Raw genomic sequence first — 13045 nt, 5'->3', positions numbered from 1 at the left:
CACATTCCTCGCCGTGGCAGCCGCAGATGTGGAAGAGGTCGTCGACGACGTCGTTGTGGTACTACTACTCGCCGTTGTACTCGAAGCCGTTGCTGTTGCGGCAGATGTTGTCGCAGCACCCGCGCTCGCACTGCTGGTCGTCTCCACCGCCGCTGAACTTCCTCCCCTACTCTGGCCAAGTCCCACACTAAGTCCAACGCCCAACCCTACCGCCAGGGCGAGCACCAATCCTATAATAATGCCCCAAAATGCCACAACAGGCAGACCGAGGACTCTCCTCTTCTGTTGTGGTTGTATTGGAGCTCCCGGAGGACTGTTGCTGTATTGGTTGTTGTCCTTTGCGTATTGCTCGCTGTAGGCCGATGCTACTGGGTGCTGTTGGCCAGGGTACACCGCTTCAGGGCCGTCACCTACCACGGCCTGAGGAAGGTCGTGGCCTGCCTGAGCCATTTCAGGGCCATAGCTGTTTTGGAGGTCCGGAGTCGCCATATTGTGTATAAAGAGCGTGTGTGGCGTCTCTGGTGTGGTTTTGGCGCGTGCCCAAAGTGACTAGCAGCAGCGCTGGGCGACTGCCTAGAAGCCCCTGTATGCACCAGAAGTCCCTATATACACCAGGAGTCCCTGTGTGCATCGGGTAGGGTGTAGAGATCCGGCAAGACTGCCCAGGTAGCCCAGCTGCTCTGAAGAGTTCGTCAAGCGAAGGTCGGACGCAAAGGTGTTACCTTGTCAGGCGTAGATGTTCATGTGTATGGGAAGAGCGGAAGGGAAAAGTGGAAAACGTTGTGAGATTGGGATCAGCTCAAGCCATCTGACGAAGGATTCAAATCTGCTTACGCTTGGCGAATTTTTTGTGGAGATCATGTCCTGATGTCTGCTCGTTCTGGAGGTTCCACAATCCCGAACCTTTAGAAATCTGTCAATTGATTGGTTGCGAGAGACTAAAGTCAATGATTATGATTTTGAGTAGTCTACCGGTTGTGTGTCCTGTCTCTGACACTGGCCGTACGTCTCGCTTTTTTTCCCACCAAAACTTCAGAACCAGATAATGCTGGCCAAATCCTGAAAATACCTAGTCCTAGAATGAGCCTGGGTTGAACTTTTGTGTAGTTGGCCAAGACTAAAATGCTGCCGGAAGTAAGTCAAATATGAATGATTCGACTGTACCTGAATGCATCGCAAAGCTAGGACAATGTGTCTCCTGAGCTTAGTGAGGATGAAAGCATCGCGTGAAACATCGATAAATAACTCATCGCATGAAGCATCGCAGTACCCATGACGGAAATTGGTGAAAAGTCGACAAGCCGACAGACAAGCATAGACAGAGGGTCAGTCGCCTTAGACAAAACCACCGACCTTGTCCAGGGCACCCTTCAGACCACCCATGACCTCCCTCATCTTTGCAACTTCAGCATCGCAGCCGCCTCCGACCTTGTCCTTGAGCTTCTCGACGATGCTCTCTAGCTCATTGACCCTTTGCACCACATTACCCAAAGCGGTGTTCTGAAGGGCGTGGACCACGCCCTCCAACTGGCTGACTCTGACTTCCAAGTCGGTCACGCGGTTCTTCTCCATGCCCATCTCCGCCGCAAAATTGCGCAAGTCGAGCTCTCGAATGTTGTTGTTGCTGGTGACAACATTTTGACAGATAGTGCGGAGGTGGCCCATCTCAGTCTGAATCCTGGACAGAGAACCATCGCCGTTGGCCATCGGGACATCTCCCTCGACTGACGCAAGCATAGGCTCGGGGGTCATGTTCGCGAAGGGTGCGGGCGTTCCGGAGGCCTTGACGCCGTTGAGTGAGGGGGAAGGTGAGCTCTGGCTCGAGAACAGGTCGTTGTTGCTCCGGAGACGACGACCGACAGGAGCTGAGACGCGGCGGTTAAGAGGACTGAAGCCGGCAGTAGCCCGACTGCCTTGTCCATTAGCAGAAGACGTCAGGCCATTTGCCCCTGCAAACGCGCTGCCCACGCCGTCCATGTCAGCCATAGGCGCAGAACCCACTGAGACAGGCGTGAGAGGACCACAGCTGGCAGACTCTGGGCCGCTGGGACGGGCAGCGACACCACGATGTGAAGCCCTGCCAGGGCGAGAGGGCACGAAGCCGTTGTCCTGGAGAAACGCAGAGATGGGAACGCGTGTCTGCGGACCGGTGATACCATCACGGACGCGGTAGGTTCCTGCGTTGAAGGCGGCCATCTTGGACATGGTATCCTGGCCGCGTTCACGACTGGGCGAAATTAGTCAGTCGGTTGATCTTCCAGTGTCTCATAGGACTGGGATGGTGGGCTTACCGCTTCTCCATGGTCTCTCTCATGGCTTCCTCGAGCATGGCTGACTTCTCTGATTCGGAAGCGCGTCCATACTCGGGCTTGAGCTGGACGACCTTGCGAGTATAGAGCATGGCCTTGTAGTCTGCGGTGCGTGCGGCGTCCTCGACCTTCTTGGCTCCATTGAGGCTCATTTTGCGACGGCGTGCCTTGATGGTGTTTGGGTTTGTCGAGTAATGTTCGGGAGCCTTGGTGCTGAATGGCATTGTGTCAACTGCTCGTGATGAAGTGCAGCGATGGGAAAGGTCTGGAGCTGCAGAGAAAGTTGGATGTGGAGCAAATGATCAAGCAAAAGTCGTGAGACGCAGAGAAAGCTCAGTCGACTTCGTGAGAGCCAAATCTGGTCAGAACAGTGGAACAGGCAACAGGGTGGGAGAACAATTGAGTAAGAGGATGGAAAGTTGAAGTTAAGAAGAAGGGTGGGGAGAGTGGTTGGGTGAGAGGACGGAACGTTGAAGTCAAGGAGGATCAGGACCACGAGGTGGACGACTATCCAAATGGAATGAGGAAGGGACCGGGTTATGTCGGACTGGAAAGTCAACCCCAGAAGGAGACCCAGAAGGGGGTTAAGAATCACGAGAGAGCGAGAGAGGCTTACCTGGAAGGTCCAGGGAAGGAGACGGTTGGATCCCCAGTTACGTGACGGAAGGAAGGTTATGACCAGATGGGCCTGAAGCCTGTAGACTGGAGACTGAAAGAGGAAGACCGACAGTGAGGCTCGGATAGTTGCGCGTTTTATTTGATTCAAGACAAGAAGGACCTGGTAAGTTTGAGAGAAGGAGCCAGGACAGCTGGCGAAAGTTGGAAGGTGGAAGGTCCAGATTTCTCTAGATGAGGAAGGTATTGGCCAGTTGGTATCGACCAGGAGCGATGATGATTCTGACTTTGGGAGGTAAGAAAGCAGAGTTGACCTAACTGGTGGTAGGAAAAAAGGTTGGAAGGCAGCCCACTGGAAGGAAAAGTGGTCAAGTAATTAACTGGGAAGATTTGTTTACTCGCAAAACTGATGGAAAAAGGCTCCCTGAACACCTTAGGTACGTAAATCTGGCAATTGAGGTTTCAGTCTGAAGAAAAGGAGTTGCTGAATGTCTGAACTTCCACAATTGAGTAAAAGTCAAGTGCCATAGATCGGTCTGTTGATAGAGGAGAAGAGAGGGGGTGGATTACCGAAGAGCAGGCTGATTCTCGTTTGACAGGTGCCTCACCGCTGCTGCTAAAACTCAAAAGTAGCACCATCAACATTCAGGTCAGCGAAAGAAGGAAGCCACGGAGGGCACCTACATAGCAAAAGAAGAAGTGATCCATGGGCAGCCAGAAATAAACCGACTCCAGCCCAGACGCCTTGACAAGCATGCCAAAGCTGAGAGGATAGACTACTAAGAGAAGACAACCATCATAACAATCCATGACCTGGCAGAACTGAGGAAAATGTTTCTTGTTTTCTATTTCGAGTATCTGATTAAGGTCCGTAAGAATAGCCTCGCTCATCAGCGAAGATGAGAATTCATGCGAAGCAAGACGTAATTACAGATCTAAGATGTGTCCTGAAAAGGTGGCAGCTGGCCGGACTTCCGTCACTTCCTCCTGGGTGCTCGCTGCCAAAAATGCGACGATGGTCCATAGAGATGCAGTTGTCCCGCCAGTCAGCTAGTCGTGAGAGAGACCCTGCCGCTCCAGTCTCCGCAGGAAGCTCTGCATCTTGAGGCTGCCAGGGCTCACGGGACGGCTCGGGGTGTTGCGAGGCGAATAGCTGACGAGGAGGTCATCATCAATGCGTTTCTTCTTTCGTGGACTGGGGGACTCCTCCGCCACCGGAGACAAGATGGTTTTCCAGTGTGCCGACGGGTCGCAGTCCATTTCGGGCTCTGCTGGTGGCTGAGGCCCTCGGAAAGCCGCCGCTGGGACTTTTGCGACGTTGACAGATATTTCGCTCAACGGCGTGATTGGAGCTGCGCCAGTGTCGCTCATCCGCGCCGACGGGTGCTGTTGGTGGTCGGCTACCGCCCCTGACGGCCGTTCGTTCTCCGCCAGGGGGCTCCACGCGAGAGGCCGGTGATCCTACTCCACCCTCTCCGCGGTAGCCGTTGCCCGATCGCGCCAAAGACCGTAGTCCTCTTCGCAGTTCTTCCACATGCGAATCGTTCCGTCCTCAGATCCAGTCGCGTACAATTTACCGTCGGGAGAAAACTGAATGCTCCAGATAGGACCGTGGTGGCCCTTCATGATATCGATCTCCTGGCCTTGCCAGTCGTAGACGCGTGCCCATGTCCCGGGCTCTTCACCCACAACGAACTTGTGGTTCTTGAGATCCAGTCCAACACTGGCAACGCCATGCGAGAGGTTGAATTCCTTGATTTTCTGGGTGCAGTCAGCACCACCATAGAAGGCGACCTTCTTGCCTGCAGCGATGCTCAGCACAGGCAAGCCGCCGCCGACGTCGTTTGGCGAAGTGTACTGCGGAGCGAGAAAGACAAGCTCGCAGGCCTTGATCTCCGCGTCGAACACCTCTTCCTTGACGTGCTTCCGCGTGGACACGTCGTGCCATCGCAATGTCTTGCCTGCTGCAGTGATGATTGTAGTCTGCTGGGGCCAAACGATGAACTTGATGGTGTCAGGGTGAACGTCACCAATCTGGTGGGCCATCTCGGGCGGGATGTGGTAGGTCGTGTGCTTGGTTTCCTCATCGACGGTAGCAGTAACTCTCTCGTCATTATGATCTTCAGACTTGAGGTCCCAGATACGGAGGATCTTCTCGTGGCCACCGGTTGCCAGAATGTCGGAGATATTCAGCGGGAAGGCGACAGCGCGGACGACGTGATCGTGTTTGAGAACTAGGAGCTCCTCACCGGTGTGAGCGTTCCAGACCTTGGTGGAGAAGTCGGCGGAGGCAGAAGCAGCAATCTTGTTGTCGGGACTCTGCTTTGCCTGCCAGGTGGCACCCTTGTGCCCGATGAAGGTGCCGATCCAGTCGCCGGTGCGGCCGTGTCGGAGCATGGGGTTGCCGTCTGCAGGTTGGGTCATTTGTTAGGCCAGAGCTGCTGCTGCGGCCGCCTTTGGCGCACCAGACGGGAGAAAGTGAACATACCCTTGCAAGCAGAGACAATGAAATACTCTCCATCCTTTTCGAGACTGGAGAAGCTGATGTGGGGAACAGGGCGGGAATGGCCGTGGCAGGTCAGGGGCAAATACTGTCGAGAGGCACCGTTGGAAGCCATGGTGGTTGCGAGCAGAGACAAACGTGCTGGTGGTTCTTGATTGCGATGGCGAAGCTTAGTTAGACAGGCAGAGTTCGAAATGACAGGTGGGTATCACGGTGGATGCGAAGTCGAAGACGGCGCAACAGGTCGGGCGCAATTCGATGCGACGCGAAGCGTTGGCGAAGCGGTGGCGAAGCGGTGGGATGGAAGTATTAAGAGCTCCTAAGCTTTGCGAGGAGCTGCAGGTTGTTATTCGAATGGAATTGAGGTCAAAGAAACAAAACGAAGGCTGCTGTTACCAAAACAAGACAGCAAGACAAAAAGAGAATGGAAGGGCTGAATTATGCGGTACAGCACTCTTTGGTCATGAATCGTGTCGTATCGATCGTCAAGAGGTCTTGTTGATGGGATTTTCCCAGGACGAGGAGTGAACCCAGGAGCTGAAGGGTGCGCGATGGTGAGCTTGAGCTTGGAGCTGCAGGTGGAAGGCGGGAGAGAGGTGTTGGTTGTCCCTGAGGTTGCACCTGTAGATCGGCCGTCGAAGTCTGCCAAAAGGGTGGAAGTGACAGATCGGGGGGGCCTTGGCGGGTTGGTCTGGAAAACAGAAAGAGGGACCCTTGAGCAGCCCACCAGCCCTGCGCAAATCAAATCCCACTATCGGTGCAGAAGTGGGGGCGGGGAGAGATCCTGAGGCTCTAGTGCTGTGTGCGACGGTACTATTGATGTCGAAAAAACCACCTTTGTACTACAATCTTGTTCTGGAACAGCATCCAGCTGTGACAGACAGAAGCTGGCTAGTGAAGAGAATATCATATTCTTTCCTTCTCGTTGTGATATTGAGTAGCCAATGGCTTGGATCAGCTTTCAGGTTAGACATGGGAAGGGCTCAATGTCAGCTTCTGCCGTGAAATCTATCATAGCAAATAACCAAAGCTACAGCAGACACAGTCTGACCAATCACTTGACTCATCTAAATGCAACCATTGGGCAGATATGAACTCAACAGGGAAATATCACTATAAAGGCTGAGGACAATGTCCATCTGTGGACATGCTCGAGCAGCATCTCTGCCTCACCTCAACTTCGCTTTCTCCCTGGGGATGTTGATGGCACGGACCACTCAGTGGGGGCAGAGAAGATGAAAGGACCGTGCACCGGTACGTACCGAGCAGCCCCGCGATGACCTCAGCAGCCTGGGGTACGTACCGAGGCGCTACGCTACCACTGAGGCAGCTCCCCTCCAGCTCTAACAGTACTCCAACAAGACCGTTGTGTTGGACTGCTTACAGAGCTCTCCCATCACAACAACCTCAGGAATACGTACCTCCTGCAAACATTTTCGCACAGGGACAGAAACCCACCAGATTCACTGCCGACCACCCCTTCCCCTCTTGTCCCTTGCCTCAGCTCCGTGTCATTGTGTCTACCTTCCTGCCACTACCCATCTCACTGACGTCCTGACCTTGACCGTTGGCCGTTTGTCGTGGGCCGTTTGGGAGCTCTAGTGGGAACAAGCACATCACAGTCCTCACCATGGAGTTCAAGCTCTCTGCTCAGCTGCCTGGTCACGAGTCCGATGTGAGTACCTGATGGGCTTGGTTTAACGGCACAGTGGACACTGCATACTGACATCCATCTTCTGCTACTTAGGTCCGCGCCGTCCTCTTCCCTAGTCCCGACGTCCTCATCTCCGCCTCTCGCGACCACACCCTACGACTTTGGCGAAGGTCCTCCCAGAAACCACCATCCTTCGAGGCCACCATCGTTACCCAGGGCCAGGAATGGCTGAGCACAATCGCCTTCCTTCCTCCGACCTCGGACTATGCCGATGGCCTGGTCGTCTCCGGCGGCAAGGACACCATCATCGAGGTTAAGAAGCCGCTGTCCACCCCTTCCGATAATGCTGAGCGCCTGCTCATAGGCCATGCCCATAACATCTGCTCCCTGGACGTGTCACCCAAAGGCACCTATATCGTATCAGGGAGTTGGGACCAAAAGGCCATTGTCTGGCGCGTCGGAAAGTGGGAGCCCGAGCTGATCCTGGCCGGTCATGAGGCGAGCGTCTGGGGTGTCTTGGCTTTGGACGAGACCACTGTTGTGACGGGATCCGCCGATGAAAAGATCAACATATATGACCTGCGCACTGGCTCCCGTGGCGAGGTCCAGCCTCGATCTACTATATACACCTCTAATGTTGTACGAGCCGTTTGCAAGGTTCCTCAGGGCCACCCCTCTGGCGCTGATATTGCCAGCGCACACAACGACGGCGTGATACGGCTGTGGAAGCTCAACGGACAATCCGTCGGCGAGCTACACGGTCACGAGTCTTTCGTCTACAGTCTGACGGCACTGCCCAGTGGAGAGTTGGTCAGCTCGGGGGAGGACCGGACCATCCGGGTGTGGCGGGGTCTTGAGTGTGTGCAAACAATCACGGTACCAGCAATATCGGTCTGGTCAGTGGCTGTGAGCCAACAGACCGGTGACATTGTCGCTGGCTCGAGTGATGGTGTCGTGCGTGTGTTCACGCGGAACGGAGAGAATGTCGCGGACGCTGAGACCCTCGCGAGCTTCGACGATTCGGTCAAGGCCTCTTCAATACCCGCACAGCAGCTGGGTGGCATCAACAAGGAGAAGCTGCCAGGCCCCGAATTCCTGACCTCCAAATCCGGAACCAAAGAAGGTCAGATCCAAATGATCAACCAGCCAAACGGCTCCATCACTGCACATCAGTGGTCCGGTGGTAAGATAACATCCCTACTCCCCCAATCCCTGATTCTGGATTCTCGACGCCATGCTAACTGCATCACCAGCTCAACAGCAATGGATCGAGGTCGGTACAGTTGTGGATGCTGTCGGAAGCAGCGGGAAGAAGGTCGAGTACATGGGGAAATCCTACGACTATGTCTTCGACGTGGCCATCGAGGATGGTGCTCCAGCGCTGAAGCTACCATTCAACCTGTCCCAGAACCCATACGAGGCTGCCTCAAAGTTCCTTAGCGATAATGAGCTCCCACAAACGTACCTCGACCAGGTCACAAACTTCATTGTCGAAAATACCAAAGGCGCAACAATTGGCCAGAGCTCTGGCCCTTCTGTTGACGAATTCGGCACGGGCAGATACCAGCCTGGAGATGAATCCGCATCTCAAACACCGCCGGCAAAGAAGGTTCTACCTCAAGATAAATATCTGACCTTGGCTACAGCTAAGTTTGAGCCGGTGGTGAAGAAGATACTCTCCATTAGTGCCACGATGATTTCTTCCGGCAGGAAGGATTTCGCGCTCAACCCAACAGAGGAAGCCACGCTATCTAGACTGTCCGAGAATTTGAGCAAGACAATCCCAAGCGTGCCCGCAGCAGTTCCCGGCACGGCTACTGCTGCGACATCTCAACCCCTGAGTATTTCGGAGCACGATATCGGTCTCGTGCTCAAGCTCGTCAGCCAGTGGCCCGACAACGACCGACTCCCCGGTCTTGACCTCCTCCGCTGTGTGGCCACGTCGCCTCTTGCAGCAGCATTTACCGACCCAAGTGGCAACTCCATCATCGAAATCGCCCTTCGTGCCGCCTTCCATCCCAGCAGCGGCTCCAACATTAACGAGAACTGCGCCATGATGGCATTTCGAGTTGTCACGAACCTTTTCGCCACCGAGCAGGGACGGCAAGTAGCCTATACCCACGCTGAGAAGGTTGTAGACTACTTAGAAGCCCTGGTCGGCATATCCGACACGCCTTTTAAGGGCCCTGTGGGTTTCCCACGCAACCGCAACGTCCTGGTGGCAGTCACCACCGCGGCGCTAAACTACTCCGTCCTCGCCTACCTTGTGTCTCAGAAGAAAGTCAGGGTCGATGGTAGTATCACACCCGAGGTGTTCGGCCTGCTGGCCAACGTGCTGGCGAAGATACTTAAGGACCAGGCAGACGCCGAGGTCAGCTACCGCGCCCTGGCAGCCCTTGGCACCATCGCTAGCGCTGGGCATGCCCAGGTGCTGCGATCGCTGGGTGTGGACTCGGCTGTCCAGGCGGTGGCGAGGGGAGGTGCTGAGGAAAGGGTAACGACCCTCGCGAAGGAGGTGCTTGGACTCCTTTAAGAGGCCTGTCGAGTGAATAACCAGATAGCAGGATCGTAGATGGTGGGAGTCGTTAGTAAATACCATAATGACAGAGACATTTAGACCATCTTGCGTCCCTTGCTCAGAATCATTATGCGGTCTTCTTCTCTTGCGTGGCGAGCAGCTTCCTCCCAGAATGGGTCTGGGCACTATCGCATCATGTCCGGTGCCTTTCGCTCCTAATTTGGACCAGCCCCGCGCATCCTTGCTCTTGAGGCGTGGCACGACATCCGCGCTACTTTGCAGAAAGAAATATGGGCTGTTGGAATCGTGAGCCATCCTCAGTAAGAGCTTTCCCAATTTCAAAATGCCAGACAAACGGTATCGAGTTTGGTATTGCATTTATTGCATTGCATTAAACGTATAAATCAGAGCCCTGGCCTGAACAGTGATAGGTAGCTCCAGTGAGATATCATTTCGTTTCCATTCCCAACTCCCCAAAAAACGCCGTGTGCCCCAAGAACAAGAGACAATTTCCAACCCGCCAAATGCATACAACAACAAGACAGCGGGACCATCAAAAGTCCCTCGTCTGCTTTAGAAAAGAGCCCAGGCCAGCCCCAGCGCGACCGGCGCGAAGCTGAGGTAGCTCCAGACGGAGGCGCGCTGGCCGCCGTGCCGGCCAAAGTACCAGAAGAGGGTCTCGGACGCGTCGGACGTGACGTTGGGGTCGGCGTTGACCTCGCGGGTGACGATGGTGTAGACGTCGGCGAAGCCGATGTCGTTGCTGTTGAAACAGTTGCTCTCGTTGACGACGCCGAGGCGCTCGTCGCCGGGCTCGACGAAGGTGATGTCGACGCACTGCGGGGGAGAGGATCCATGTTAGCACTTGAAATTCTTTCTTTTCCTTTTTCCAGGAGGATAGGGGTGAGACTTACGGAGAAGAGTGACGCGCCGTGCACGGCGAGCTCGACCACCTGGATAGTAGCATTGTCGCCGGCCTTGACGGTCGTGTTACTCGGCAGCGGTACCTGGGGCAGGCAGACGGTGCCCGGGTAGGGGTTCTTGCTGGGGCCGAGGATCTGGAAGGGCGGCACCATAGGGAAGCTCATGTTCTGGGGCCCGCCGCCGGGGCCGTCGGTGCCGAAGCCCATGTTGACGTAGAGGAAGGCTGTGGCGTGGCCTTGGAACCAGCCTGGCTGGAAGGCGATGGCGCCGCCCGTTGTGGGCCAGTAAGTCCGGTTTGTTGTCGTTGGGTAGCCACCGCCTGCGAGAGATGTCTTGTCAGCTTTGAACTTTTGAACTTTGCGTTGGCTATGAAGCTGGGCTTGAGCCGGTATCGCACAACCGGGAGGAGCAACAAGGTTCATATGGATCATGGACTTGGCAACTCACATGGATACATCCATTGCATGCCGAATGGGAATGTGTCGTTGGTGATGAGATTGTCACCTCTCCATCCTGGATATGTGAGGACGGTGTGTGCTGACGATAGTGTTGCTGCGCTGATGAGCGCTAGTAATGTTGAGGAGAACATCATGATTGTGTGTGGATGTGAGACCTCGGGAGGTGGGTTTGTGTGCTGTTGTCGTCCGTCGACCCTCAAATTTCTTGAGCTTTCCCCCGAACTGTATTCCTATGCGTCGATTACTCGAGTCTTGATTCCCTTGCTCAAGACAAGCTCGGTCCCAGCCTTCCTGTCCAGAACCGGTGGTCCCTGATTCCTAGATATGGCGATGCCGTGGGAGAGGTTGCCAGTGGAGTCTTGGCAGTTGCTGATGAAGAAATAGAAAAATACTTCTTTCTACGGTATCGACTTGTAATGATGGGGTATCTTGAAGTTGGAAAATTGAAAGCAGGAACAAGAGAAGCAGAAAGAAAATGAGAGCGGCAGCCAAGGATAATATTAGGCGCAGAATACACGAATCTCACTCACCTCTTCTCACCTGCCCACATGGACAAATCCGGGCCATCGGGGGGGACTGGACACAATAGCCATCCAGTGATAGCCGTCGAAGCTGGGGCTAGGTGCATGGTGCGGTAGCAGTGGACAAGACTCCATCAGGTCTAGCCCTGTCACCTCGCGCATCCAGCCGCCGAAGTTGATTTGTATCGTGCCATCCAATTCGACGTGTGGGTGGGCGAGGAGAGGATGCCTGGCAGCACCTGGGGAGAGGGGAGAGCTGCGAGGGCAAATCGCCTTTGGACGGCAATCTGGTAGAGATGCCACCCGGGCGGCTTCTCCACGAGGCGTGGGCCAGTCAGGTCGCAGAAGAGGTGTGCAAGCAGCTGCAGCTCGACGACCCTTGCCCCTGTCAAAAAGTGAGGACCAGCCAATTGCATCACCGGGCTGGCCATCTCCAGCACCTCGGGAGGGCGAGTCGCTGGCCGCCCAGAGTGAAAATCCCCGCCGCGGCGTGCAGGGTGCCCAGGGCGTGCAGCTACCCCATCACCAACGAGCGGGCATGCGACCAATCGAGCGGCCGGCCTGTGTGACGGCCACTTTCAGGGACCGGCTGTGAAATTGATGCTCGTGGAGACAGCTTCAGGCTTGTATCATGGACGTTCGAGAAGCCGTGATAACTTCAAAACTCGGCTCGAAGGCGCCGGAACTGATCAAGGAGCCCTCGAGCCAAGCTTGATCACGACACCTGGGAGAGGCTGCTGCGGCAGCTAACGCCGCGGGAGCCGTCGCGGGAGCTTGAGTGGCGGGTCATCCGGCGAACCAGTTGGTGACGGCGATTAAGCGCCCAACATCCTCGCCAGTCGGTACGTACCTGCACACGAAGACCCGCGGCCCCAAGATCTGCAAGCCCTCTCCAAGGGTAAAGGTGGGGGCTATTTTTGGCAGGGGAGGGGAGCATCGTCTGTCTGCTGAGATGGCTTTACTGTTATTTGCCTCCTATTCACTGGTATGGAACGATGCAGTGCGACCGTTGAGGGGGCAGGGAGGATAGTGGCAGCATGCTCAGCCGATGGGCACCGCTGCTAGAGGGTTCGCTGCTTCTGATGGATCTCTTGGAGCCTTATATCAAGGAACGAGGCTCGTCGACGCCAGACTTGATTTGTCCGCATGCCTCCTCGCATCGTCGCACCGTGCCGGAAAACTGGAGACAATGCCACCCTCTTGATGGTTCTCATGCCGGTCGACAGACGCTAGAAGTTATTTCGAGAAGTCCTAGTGCAATGCACATGTGGTGAGGGCCTCGTTCTGGCATTGCATTCAGGGCGACCTCCCAGGAACAGCTGCAAGGTAAGCTGACGAAGTAGCAACGAACGCATTTGGTTATCTCGCTGCTCTCGAGTCCCAGATAGATGATGAGCCAAGTCGTGTCAAGAGATGAGCGTCATATTTTTGGCTTGAAAATAAGCGAGCCACGTTTTCAGCATAGTTCGCAGTTGTTTCCAGGGGGCGAGTGACGGCTGGGACCTGGTGCCTTTCCAAGACGCACCTGCATGCTGTCTCTTGT

The 13045-nt window shown here is 55.2% G+C and overlaps 6 protein-coding genes across 6 annotated transcripts; 1 reads left to right on the top strand and 5 right to left on the bottom strand.

Moving 5' to 3' along the window:
* Positions 1-64: 64 nt before the first annotated feature.
* Positions 65-489, bottom strand: J7T55_012417 (uncharacterized protein; the record flags this gene model as incomplete). Its single annotated transcript, XM_053137300.1, has 2 exons — positions 65-166; positions 211-489. 2 exons carry the CDS (start codon positions 487-489, stop codon positions 65-67), a joined length of 381 nt encoding a protein of 126 aa, XP_053000215.1.
* An 846-nt stretch (positions 490-1335) lies between these two features.
* Positions 1336-2533, bottom strand: J7T55_012416 (uncharacterized protein; the record flags this gene model as incomplete). The annotated part of the gene is made up of 2 exons (XM_053137299.1): positions 1336-2227; positions 2292-2533. 2 exons carry the CDS (start codon positions 2531-2533, stop codon positions 1336-1338), a joined length of 1134 nt encoding a protein of 377 aa, XP_053000214.1.
* A 1441-nt stretch (positions 2534-3974) lies between these two features.
* On the bottom strand, positions 3975-4295 carry J7T55_012415 (Serine-threonine kinase receptor-associated protein; the record flags this gene model as incomplete). The annotated part of the gene is made up of 1 exon (XM_053137298.1): positions 3975-4295. One exon carries the CDS (start codon positions 4293-4295, stop codon positions 3975-3977), a length of 321 nt encoding a protein of 106 aa, XP_053000213.1.
* Positions 4296-4385: 90 nt separating this feature from the next.
* Positions 4386-5542, bottom strand: J7T55_012414 (serine-threonine kinase receptor-associated protein; the record flags this gene model as incomplete). Its single annotated transcript, XM_053137297.1, has 2 exons — positions 4386-5332; positions 5413-5542. The coding sequence occupies 2 exons, from the start codon at positions 5540-5542 to the stop codon at positions 4386-4388; spliced, it is 1077 nt and encodes a 358-aa protein (XP_053000212.1).
* A 1515-nt stretch (positions 5543-7057) lies between these two features.
* J7T55_012413 (ubiquitin homeostasis protein lub1) lies at positions 7058-9614 on the top strand (the record flags this gene model as incomplete). Its single annotated transcript, XM_053137295.1, has 3 exons — positions 7058-7102; positions 7175-8264; positions 8335-9614. The coding sequence occupies 3 exons, from the start codon at positions 7058-7060 to the stop codon at positions 9612-9614; spliced, it is 2415 nt and encodes an 804-aa protein (XP_053000211.1).
* Positions 9615-10172: 558 nt separating this feature from the next.
* Positions 10173-11115, bottom strand: J7T55_012412 (uncharacterized protein; the record flags this gene model as incomplete). The annotated part of the gene is made up of 3 exons (XM_053137294.1): positions 10173-10436; positions 10514-10842; positions 10971-11115. 3 exons carry the CDS (start codon positions 11113-11115, stop codon positions 10173-10175), a joined length of 738 nt encoding a protein of 245 aa, XP_053000210.1.
* Positions 11116-13045: the final 1930 nt, after the last annotated feature.

Source organism: Diaporthe amygdali (genome assembly GCF_026229845.1).
Source record: "Diaporthe amygdali strain CAA958 chromosome Unknown NODE_2_length_3802984_cov_64_841326, whole genome shotgun sequence".
NCBI lineage: Eukaryota > Fungi > Ascomycota > Sordariomycetes > Diaporthales > Diaporthaceae > Diaporthe > Diaporthe amygdali.
This window is presented reverse-complemented; position numbering and strand designations above follow the sequence as displayed.